At 46.6% G+C, this 11,483-nt stretch overlaps 1 protein-coding gene across 22 annotated transcripts in view; it reads left to right on the forward strand.

Moving 5' to 3' along the window:
* Positions 1–11,070, forward strand: part of cacna1ab (calcium channel, voltage-dependent, P/Q type, alpha 1A subunit, b) — a 71,018-nt gene extending 59,948 nt beyond the window's left edge. For 20 of the 22 annotated variants that reach the window (XM_031877029.1, XM_031877034.1, XM_031877040.1 and 17 more), the window contains 3 exons: positions 4,251–4,452; positions 5,983–6,224; positions 6,833–11,070. In XM_031877029.1, the coding sequence (XP_031732889.1) occupies positions 4,251–4,452; positions 5,983–6,224; positions 6,833–7,561 (1,173 nt within the window). In that variant the 3' untranslated portion in view covers positions 7,562–11,070. The remainder of the gene's footprint in view (positions 1–4,250; positions 4,453–5,982; positions 6,225–6,832) is intronic. The other 2 variants (XM_031877038.1, XM_031877051.1) reach the window with 2 other exon arrangements.
* Positions 11,071–11,483: the final 413 nt, after the last annotated feature.

Consider the following 11,483-nt stretch of genomic DNA (forward strand, 5'->3'; position numbering starts at 1 on the left):
CTGGTCAGGTGGTGTAAATGTTTCAATCTCAGGGGTTACCAGGGTCCTATGTTCTCAGGGTCCTATGTTCTCAGGGTCCTATGTTCTCAGGGTCCTATCTTCTCAGGGTCCTATATTTCCAGGGGCCTCTGGTCCTCGTTGTGAGAGAGACTGGTAAGGTCGAGCTTTGCAATTCAAACTGTAAAAGAACAAAAGGGAGATGGACTCTCAAAAATGTGAATTGTAAAAATCCATTGAGCCATTGTGGAGATACCAACGTCTTAAGTCAGGAAAACTGTCTTGCCGGCAAATTTGAGGGCTGAATTTCCAAGTATAATAACATGAGTAGGCTGTAAGCTGTAGGTGGCTGATTGTAACGTACTGACCCAGAGAAAAAAACACGGAAAATTTGACTCAGGGTAAAAATATGACATCGTCATTTTTAGGAGACCAGTGTTAGATGTTCAGTAAAACTTAGAGCACCTGAGACGATGAGCGCACACTCAATTCCTTTTAACATCAAATGCTGAAGGGAATAAATGAGCTGTCTTTCAAGTATTGGATGGTTCCTTGGATGTTCAAAATCTTCATATTTTATATTAAATTTGCGTAATACTTTTTTTGATTGTTTGAAACAGCTCTGAAGTACATTTTCTGTGCTTTTCTGCACCTAAAAAAGAAAACGCCCTCACCCCACCTGGCTTTTTAAATCAACCGTGGCCTAATTGTCACGATTCAGATCTACTTTTTTTCTCTCTCTCTCTCTCTCTCTCTCTCTCTCTCTCTCTCTCTCTCTCTCTCTCTCTCTCCCTCCTTCTGCTCGTGTTGAGGTCGCTCTGCTGCCCATTGTTTGTTTTCTGTGACGAGTTCCCCCCCTGGAGTTTTGCTTGAATGCAGCAAGTGTGTGTGGGTGTGTTCCCTCCGTGTGTGTTACCCGTGCGTTGTGGTCTGTTGCAATCGCTGCAGAGCGGGTCAACAGTGTACGAGAAAAAGCATGGACTGGCCTGATCTGCGACTGTTGGCCTGTAGGGGGGGGGGGGCGATTGGCGGCGTGCCGGCATGTCATTGGTCATGCATGACGTTGCAGAGCTGAGTCTCGCCGTGGATGTGGTGGAGAGGAAGCGGCGTGCCGATGAGGGAGCGTGTCCTGCTTTAGCCAAAGACTGTCAGTCAGGAGTTGAAGGTTGGACGGAGACAGAGTGGCTGCACGGTGACATCGTTGTTTTAAGTTTAACTAGGGGTGTAATGTAAAAATGAATTTAGACACTCAAGTCGCCGGAATCATAATGTTGCTGTGATATGTTCAGAAATGTCTGAGGAAGTATGAGAGTTTTACACCTGTTCAATGAAAGACTCGTACATCTAAACAGCAATGATCCGTCTGTTAAAAGTTGTGCAAAGAAACAAAGCTGTGCGCCTCTAAAACCAGAATTATTACTAATGCTATTAGTATTGTTATTAGTAGAAGTAGTAGTACTAACATCCTTCTTTCTTTTAACATTGTAACTTGGTAAATTGTCTGTTCTTGTTATCATTTCTTCAGTTATTCGTGCACTCGGAGCTAAACTTATTGTATAAAAGGTGCTATATAATTAGGTTAATTTAAAATATATGTAATAAATAGACTGACATGTGACATCGGAGTCACACAGCAGCATGAAAATGACATTACAATCCACGTAGTCATCGATCGTTTTGACACAATGTTATAGTCAATAGTCAACATTGACTTGTTTTTACATGAGACATGAGGGGAAAAGTCCTTTTGGACCGCTACCAGAGACGTATACGCCGTCTGTACGTCAGTCCTCCGCATTCCAAATATGGTTACTTCAGTTCATCGGTTGCAAAAAAAAAACAACAACATGGCGACGGCCGTAATCCAAGATGGCAAGGGCGAAATTGCCGAACTCAAGGCTTCAAAACATCAGTCCACAAACCAACGGTTGACGTCACGATGACTACGTCCACTCCTTATACCTTTTAGGGTAATTCATTTGCCAAAAAATGTCTTTAGAAATTGCAATAACACCATTACCGTGAATTCTTAGTAGAGTAGTGAAGATCTAATATTGTGACAGACATAGTTGTGGACATAAACTTCCCAAAATAGATGCCAAGGAAGAAGTGGGAAGCGACCCGTTGTTTTGAAGTGTATGACCACGTGTAGTACTGTGCTGCCGGCTACCCGGAGGGCGTGCATGGCTTCTGTCGGGCTCCTCTCCGGACGGTGAATCCTCTTGTGTTCGTCTGAGTCTTTGTCCGGCCTGCCGCTTGCAGACTGACATGTGCTTTATCATCAGGGTGATGTGAAGCTTTCCAGGGTTGGGGGGGGGGGGGGGGGGGGGGTTCAGAGTGTCAGCAGGGGGCTTGTCCTGGTCAGAAGAGCCTGATAATGAACCCAGCAACAAAATCTAGATGTAGACGTTACCTGGAGCCAGTTCCTTTATATGATATGCTTTTACTGTTTATACGTTATTAGAGGTTTCATGATGCAAAAAAACGGTCACAAACAGGTTTATTAATATTCAAACAAGTACACTACTCTTATATACACACTCACTCACACACACGCACACACAGTGCTTGACGGGTTCAAAGAGCCATTTCTGCTAACTGGTGACTTTCAGCCGAATGCGTCCGTGATTGCTCGTAGTACGTAAATGGTTGCCGATTATAAACACAGATGGTTATGTTTTTAAAATTGGTTTATGTAAAGTTAAACATCTGTCCGTCACTATGAGTCTTCAGTTAACACGGTTATCAGGCGCTTTGTCGTTGTTCTGTTTGTAATGTCAACAGAATGATGTTTACTTTGTGGCTCTAGTTAGAGCAACTGACGGTATATTTTATAATAACGCCGCAGTCCATTTATTCTGTGGGGGCAACGCAAGGCAGTGTCTTTAGCCCACTAACGTTTCACAGTAAAACGCCGTCTTATTTCATGGCAGAAACTGTGTTTATGCAGCATTTTAATGTTAATTATACAGCAAAAAAACATTTTTTTGTCAATGGTAAAAACGTATTTATACGGTATAATATGGAATCAAACTCCAACCGTAACCATAAAGTCAGCAGAACTAATATTCTTTGACCCTAATAGCCGAATTTATTACAGTGAAACTTAGAGCATCCCGCTTACGTTAAAATCTTTGTGTCGGTCAATCCGGTGTGATTCTTCTGTTGGGTTCTTGCAGAGCATTCTGACCAGACTCAAAGGTTATGGAATGTCATTTTACCTTATCCACCTGGCTGCCATATTTCATTCATGTCATACTGTTGGACAAAAAATCCCTACGTATAAAAGACAAGCAGGCAAAAATAAAGATTTAAAACCCTTTAAATATTTCTGTGATGAGCAGAATAAGAAATAAAATAACAACAGATATTGAAATAAATTCAGTTAGGAAATGGAGTAAGATTATGTTTATAATTTGTTGACATTAAACCAGTGAGATTTAAATCTACTAATCAGATATTAAACACTTCTATAGTGCTGGAAATGTGCTTATCAGATTATTTTTGAGTATTTATTTTTTTAAATAGAATTTTAGACTGTGATGAAAAATAACAGTAATATCTTCGGCGTCAAACACCCGATGTTCTTTGCTGGTCTGATGATGTACTTGACCGTGAGCTGAATGAAACATGGCTGCCATTTGGAAAAGTCCAGTGGGTGCATGTGAGGCATGGTTCTTATGGCCCTCCTTCATGCTTGCTCTCTGTCTCTCTAGCCCCTTTCTTCTCTCCCTGTCAGTTCCCCGTTTATCTTGTCTGCCCCCCCATGTTTTTGGTGAAGAAGCATGTTATTATATGTGCTTGTCAAAGGCTTGGTAGTCAGGGATCTCAGGTAGTATGGGTCAAGCTACTTTAATGCAAATACCATAAGCTGATGAATGATTTTAAGATGGGTCAAATAGTGCTTCAGATCAGAAGTGTGCAGAGCCAAAATGTTCAAAACAAAATGTAACCTTCGTGTCCTAGTATGGTTAACCACAACCCGACTTATTTGGTACTGCTGTTTGACCCAAGTCACATATTGTCATTCAATTTGCACAGATACACACAGGAATGCACTGACAGACAGTCAACCACATGCAGCTCAGCGAGTGTTGAGTGTCGAACAGTCAGAATGCATTAAATCTCACTTTCTTTCCTTCTTTTTCTCTCATCATCTCATCACCTCCTCTCCAACCTTATGTTCTTCCCATCTGCCTGTCCTTCTCCCTTTCTGTATCTCCCTCTCTGCTCTCCCCTTCACCTCCTCCCAGACCATCACCGACACCAGTCCGATGCGTCGCTCCACCTCCAGCCTGGTCCACGGGCGCACGGGCCGGGGCGTGAGGCTGGACGACTACTCCCTAGAGAGGGTGGTGTCCGAGGAGGGGAGACACGGAGGAGGTCGCAGACACAGGGACAGGAGTCACCGGGCCTCGCAGCGCTCCCTCACCAGATACACCGACGCTGACACGGGTGAGTCGTTCAGAGCCGACATTGAAACCTTTGAGCAGCAACATTTGCAGGGATTGTGATTATTCAACACTTTAATCCACGACAAGATCACTTAAAAAGTATTGGTGGAATCACTGTTAGCTTGCTAAGTGTGTGCGTTAAAACCAGGCGGTAACCTCCGGTTCTGCAGAGTGAAGTCAATGCTGAAGTGTCTTTAAACCTGCATTCTCTCTAGTGACCATCAGGGGGCGACTCCTCTGGTTGTATAGAAGTCTATGAGATAATGACTCTACTTCTCTCTTGATTTATTACCTCAGTAAACATTGTAAACATGAGTTTATGGTCTCAATCTCTAGTTTCAATTCTTCTTCAATACAGCATGATGTTCATTTAGTACATTATGGTCCATTTAGAGTCACACAGACCATAAAGCAGGGGATGCTTTAGGGCATAAAACATGTGACTGATAAGAAATGTTCATCCTTCTGTTGAGAAATTATGGAGAACCTGGAGTTTAACACACCATTTTTGTATATTTTTACGAACATTAGACATCAAGTGATGATGTAACGTTGCCGTAGTTGCAGCCCACAGCGTTGCTTTACAGTCAAGGGCAACTTGGTAGCGGTTAAGAGCAATCTGTGCATTTATTGAGCTATGAGAGCGGAGTTGTCATCACATTCACTAAAATGTCTGCGAGTCAAGTCTCGGCACAAAGAAGTCCTTGAAAAGGAACATTGTCCACTTCATCGCTAATTGCGAGTGCAAATTTTGTGCTTCAGCCTGTAAAACTAATGCAACCAGGCCGGCCCAGTTTAACTCTAAATGCTCTTTATATTTGGAGAGCTCTCTGATCTGATGGAGAGGACTCTCTCAGTCGTGATGACGGTGTTTTGAAGTCGTTTTCTTTGCTCTACATTTGACTGCACGTACAACACATTTCACCCAGAGTGAAGATATTGGTATTATGTAAAACTACACGACGTAATGAATCCATTACCACCAAGTTAGCATATCGTGCTAACTGTGACATCGCGAGAATCCAGCTGCCGTGAAAAAAAATTTAAGTTTAACGTCTGAAGTCTGTCGATGGAAAAAAACTGGCGTGGACAATTTCTGAAGGGGTCTCTTGACCTTTCACCTCAAGGTGCCAATTTCATGCTAACTTCATGGAGCTTGGCGACAAAAACTTTGCGTGCAGTATAAATGTGTTCTTTTTGCCTGTTTTGAAAATGGTGTATTTGCATATTTCTGCATAATGGGGTCCCAAAAAAGTCTTGAAATAGCACAAATACTACTGAAAAGCTGAGACTCTTGTGAATCCAATGAGCCCAATTTTGGCAGAACAACTGATGAAAAGTGAATCTTCAGGTTCCCAGCTTTCAGATGACGAGTTTGTTCTCATTTGAATTAAAAATCACCTCTGACTTGCTTTTCAAAATGGCTGACTACCATAGAAACTTGAGGGTGATGTCGTAATCTTAATTCGTATGACCTCTCCTCGAGTGGCCCTTGTTTATACAAATGTAAACTGAGACATCTCCTCGCTAGGTCTGGGCACAGACCTCAGCACCACCACGCAGTCGGGCGACCTCCCACCCAAGGAGCGCGAGCGGGACCGCGGCCGGACCAAGGACCGTCGCCACCACCATCACCACCACCACCACCACCACAGCTCCATGGACAAGGAGCGCTACGGCCCCGACAGACACGACTACCCCCACAGGCATCCCCACGACCGCCAATGGTCCCGCTCGCCCAGCGAGGGGCCCGATGGACGGGGACACAGACAGGTGGGCTCCAGAGACACTGAGATCAAAGCCAAGATTAGAGAGAGCATACTGTCCGATACCTTCTTTCCTGTTCTGTCTTAATTTCCATATAAGTAGATGACCTTATATATAGCTTTTTACAGGTTGGATAAATAGCTTTGAGGATGTTCTGTGCTGTCATTGCGAGTACCTCCGCACTGACAGTGGTACTCCACATCCTAGTCACATTATACTCTTGTAGTCACAGCAGGTCACGCTTCAGTCATTATTTATGAAGTGATCTTTAACCTCTGCCTTTTGCGCACTCACCACAACAGCAGTTATTTTATCCAGTAAGACTTCACACAAAGTCATACACCTACTTATGGATATCAATCTCTCTTTTTTGTGTTATGCTTTTTTCTTTATCACTGTTTCTCTCTTTCTGTCCATTTTTCTTCAATGTGACGTGTGGCTTCTTGGTGTCAATTTTTTGCCTCATCACTATGTTTTTGGATGATTTTCAATGGTGTTTATCTGTCTACCTACCTACCTACCTTTCTATCTATCTATCTCCACTCTTCTCTATTCTGGTCTTGGTGTTGTTGTTGTGGTGCGTTTTGATTTTCCTTGTTTACATTTTGCTGTAGGGCAGTAGTTCGGTGAGTGGCAGCCCGGTCCCCTCCACCTCGGGGACCAGCACTCCGCGGAGAGGCCGTCGCCAGCTGCCCCAGACCCCTGCTGTTCCCCGTCCACATGTCACCTACTCCCCCACCGTCCGCAAGCCCAGCTACGGCCCCCCAGGGCCGGGCCGACTGCGCTCGCCCTCCCCCCGACACTTCTCCCCACCAGACCACGACAGAGGCTACCACCACCGACCCCCGTCACGCCAGGTCTCTCCACAGCACGGGGGCTCCGCGTCCCGGCACGGTTCGCCACGCTCCCCTCGGCACCAGTCCCCGCGCTCGCCCCTCCACGGCTCGCCCAGGTCCCCTCACCAAGGCCGCTGGAGCGGGCCTCCGCCTGGGGACAGCCTGGAGGGAGACGGGCCCTTCTACGAGCGCGACTACGAGTACGAGCGGCACCATGAGCCCCCCGCCTATGAGCAAAGCCTCTCCCACGGCAACCCGCACCCACATGGGGGAAATCCTCACCCGCACCCACGCTCACCCAGGACTGCCCGCCACGGGCCCCCTCCGCCCCCTCACCCGCATCCACGCAGGGTGCCTAATGGCTACCGCTCGTCCTCCCCTTCCCCGCACCGGCGGGGGCCACCTGGAGTGCCCCCCCATCCCCAGCACCGGCCCCCCCATGCCCGAGGGCCCCGCAAGGGCCTGCATGAACCTTTTAGTGAGACGGACGAGGACGACTGGTGCTAGCAACCACAGGGAGCGAGGGATAAGGGCAGGAGAGGGGAATAATAGCAGCCTCCAGTGCTCTGGCCTTGGATTCATAGACTTTTAATAAAGCAGAGGTGGTGAGAAGGGGGTTGGACGCCCTCCAAACCCTCACCCCTCGGACTCTAAATGAGAGGAAACGAGCTGAGGGGGAGGGGGGCGCAGGTGCTGCAATTAGCCTTTTACAGATTTTGTGTCAGACTCAAATCAGTGACAGAGCAGCAAGTGGATAAAAATGAAAAAAAGAGACAGCTAAGACAACTATGGCAAGGCCCGGGGCACGGTTTACCTCTGCCTCTCTCAGAACTACACTTCCCAGAATTCTATGCCTGACCAGCAAGGCCAGGCTGAAGGAGGAAGAGAGAGGTGTGGGAACAGAAAAAAAAAAAGCGAAGGGAGGAGCATGCAAAAACGGCCGGGGATGATCGCGGTTCACGAGGCCTAAAAACGCTTCTCCCCAGACTGTCGCGTGATTGGTTAGTTTCGTCAGACGTGTGCAGATCTGTCGCTGGCCGGTCTGCTTACGTAAAGAGCCTGAAAATGAGTCGCAGAGTCCACTGCTTCGACTCTGCTCCTCGAACAGATACGTTTAAAGAAAAATGATTTAACACAAAGCCAGGACCCCCTAACCCTTACATGCCAAGCTATGCCTCCAGAAAATCAAACTTGAACAATGAAGAACAAAATGAAACTTTACATGACAAACAATGAAAAGAAAAAATGGGAGAACAACCACTTTATCTTTGACCTTTTTCCTTCCCAAGGGACAGAACCAGGAAGCTCCGCCTATACTGCAAAAACCAGCCAATCACAGCGCTGGCTGATATTTGATGAGTTTTATCATCTCTGTTTACTGTTAAAGACTCACTTAATGCTGACGGAACTGGTGTGACATCACTTCCTGTCCAGCGGTGGTGGTAGTGCAGGGGAGGCGGTGGGGGGGGCGGGGCATGTGTGGGCTCACTTCCTGTTCGAGTGCGCTATTGGTTAGGGTGGGCCTCAGGTAACTTGAGAAGGGAGTCGGACACTTCGTCATGCCCCTTCCTCCTCGGTTACACGACACGGCGAAAAAGGCTAAGGGATGACCTGACAGGAAATGACATTGCACGGTTAAGTGGGGCGGAGGAGAGGAAAGGAGGGATGGGGAAAAAGACTAATTTCTTCAGTATTTCTTCGATTACTATCGATTACTTCTCCTTCTTGTTCTTCTTCGGACATTGGAGCTTGGTTCTTCTGTTGCATTCGCTCAGCCTCCTTTTGATCTTTTTTGGAGTCCAAAATTTGATGGAAGCCTGCATGATCGATTAAATACATACTAGAGAGGAGATCTAACTGGTGTGGGTGGGACCTGGGGTCTTTGTAGGAAACTTTGCATTTAGGTTTACAAAAGAAGTCCTCTTCTTTCAGACTCTCTCTCTCTCTCGCTCTTGTTTTGTTTAGTTTTCAACCGAAAAAAAACGGGCTTTTGACGTTCGTCCGTTTTGTCCGATAAAAAGCTACGAACTGTTAAAAAGACGGGAGACGCTGCAGTATCACGTTAAAGTTTCCTGTCGTGCTTGAGAGACGAGAGGGAGAAAGAGCGGAGAGAAGCGGGCTTCCACCACACTTGATTTATTATTGTTAATGATGAATAATTATATCAATGTCAATGCAAAATGACGATGACAATGATGATGATGCTGATTGATGGAACTGTTGCTGTAGATTTGTTGTCATGCTGTTTGGAGTTTAAGTATGCTATGTCCATCTTATTTACATCTGTTATGTTTTTTAAAAATCCCCCGCGTCCAACGACGTTTACCGGGTTCCTGATGCCTTCCGGCGACGTGACGCGGCGACGACGGCTCGGGGAAACGCTCACTCAGCGGCGTTGCGTGTTGTAACGCAACTCTGAAGACACGCTCTCTCTTCAGAACGGTGGAGGTCAGCGGGGAGCTTCGGCTAGCTGGCTCGCAGTGATTCACGGGGTCAGAACTCTTGTCAAGCCAACCCAAAGATCAAGAATTCGCGTTCAGAGGGAGGGGGGGGTAGACCAGATCGTTGAGAATGTGGAAGAGTTCATCTGCATTTTACACTGCAGAGGTTCCAGACGAGCCAAGTGTTACTGAAGTTCTACCGAGGTTGATTTCTTCAACTTGCAGCCAAAAAAAAAAAACTACGAATCTCAATATTTTCCCCTCCGTCTGGCTCTGTAGCTTTGTAGTGCGACCGGTTGCCGGCAGTGACAGCACAGTATTGGTGGTACAGTGTTGGTGTCAGTATTAGGTGGCGTTGTTCTCTTCTTTTTTTGTTGCCACCAGGGGGCAGTTATCGGCGCACATTATCCGCCCTTCTGCCTTCCCCCTCTACAGGACAGCCTCCGGGCTACATCCTGTTTTTCTAGACCTGGAGTGAAACCTCCTCTTGTACCCGTCTCTTATATCTTTGTATAGATGAAGTCCAGTCCTAGTCGGGGAAACATGGATGCAGCCTGAGAGACGCCATATCTGTCCGTGTGTCGGCCCCAGTCCTTCTGTCTGCCTGTCTGTGCCAATGCTGACCCCCCCCCCCCCTACACCTGTCCAACCCCCTTCGCTCAGGTCTGGATAACCAGAGAACAGCCACCAAATCCCCGATATGAGGTTGTAGCAAAGCTGAAACCTCCTCTGCCAAAACCCACGTCAGTCTCCACCGACCTCTCCTCTCTCATCAATCCTCTTCTTTTTCTGTCCATTTGCTTTTGACATCTGTTCCTTCAGCTTGAAGACACGCTGCAGGACAGAAACACTTAGGACTAATAGTTTCATCCTTATTGTTATGAGGGACAACATTTATTGAATATTCAATAACTTGATAAAGTATAGATGAATATAGATGATAAGCTACGTATAAATCTAGATAGAATATCGGTAGATGTAGTTATAGATAACAGACAGAGTTTAAAGTTTCAGATATTTATTTATTTTGCACACCGTTCATGCTCATGACACGGTTGACGATCTAGCTACTCTTGAAAAACCTTGCGCTGTTTGCTATCGCAGTCGCGTTATGCCAGAAGACGACCCCCCCCCCCCAGTCCTCGTGTTTTGACTCTATGCAGACCTCATAAGCGTCCTCTCTGTTTGTATTTTGGAGGAGAAGCTGCGACGCTGTGGTACCGTTGAAAAAAAGGGACTAATGAACCGGGAGGTTGGGAGAAAATTGTGAAAGATCGACACCCACGTTTGCACACGACTCTTGACACACACAGTGACACACCTTTTTCTCTCATGTACCTTTGTCCAGATCACCCTTTCCCCTCCCCATTTTACTCCCTCCTCTCCCGAAATGTGTTGCCTCCAGACCTAGTAGTCGAGCATAGCGTAGTGCAGATGGGGATAAGGGACGGGGGTTTTGGTTTTGTTGATTGTTTAATCGTTCGGCGGGAGTCGAAGGGCGCAAACCCGAAACCCCTCTGCCCACACCTCCCATCAAATGAGGTTCACGGCACGTTGGGGACGCTTCCCCCCCCCCCCCAAAAAAACCCTACAGAGCCACAGTGCCTTCTGTATCAGAGTCACATTCGTCAAACCCTCCTTATTCCCATCTGCCTCCCCTGCCTCCCTTTAGTAGTTGAGATCAACCAAACTACGCCTTAAGAGTCCCACCGGCTCCCCGTGCTAGCATAGAGACAAGGAGATGTGGGGACATGGGCCGTGGTGAGGAAATAGCCAAGAGTCTACACTTCGATGCAGGGAAAATAAAAATCACATCCGGTTTGGGCGTAATCACTTCAACAACAACAAAAACTCAAACATGCCAAAAAAAAAAAAAGAGTTCCACACAGTTTGAACCCAAGCCTCGTTTGTTTTGACTTTGAAAGACTTGGTGTACCGGATGCTGCTAGCAAGTAAGCTAGCCCTGTTGGCTTCACACCCCCCCCCCC

The sequence above is a fragment of the Anarrhichthys ocellatus genome, unplaced genomic scaffold, assembly GCF_004355925.1.
Source record: "Anarrhichthys ocellatus isolate YVR2014 unplaced genomic scaffold, GSC_Weel_1.0 scaffold124, whole genome shotgun sequence".
In the NCBI taxonomy this organism is placed as follows: domain Eukaryota; kingdom Metazoa; phylum Chordata; class Actinopteri; order Perciformes; family Anarhichadidae; genus Anarrhichthys; species Anarrhichthys ocellatus.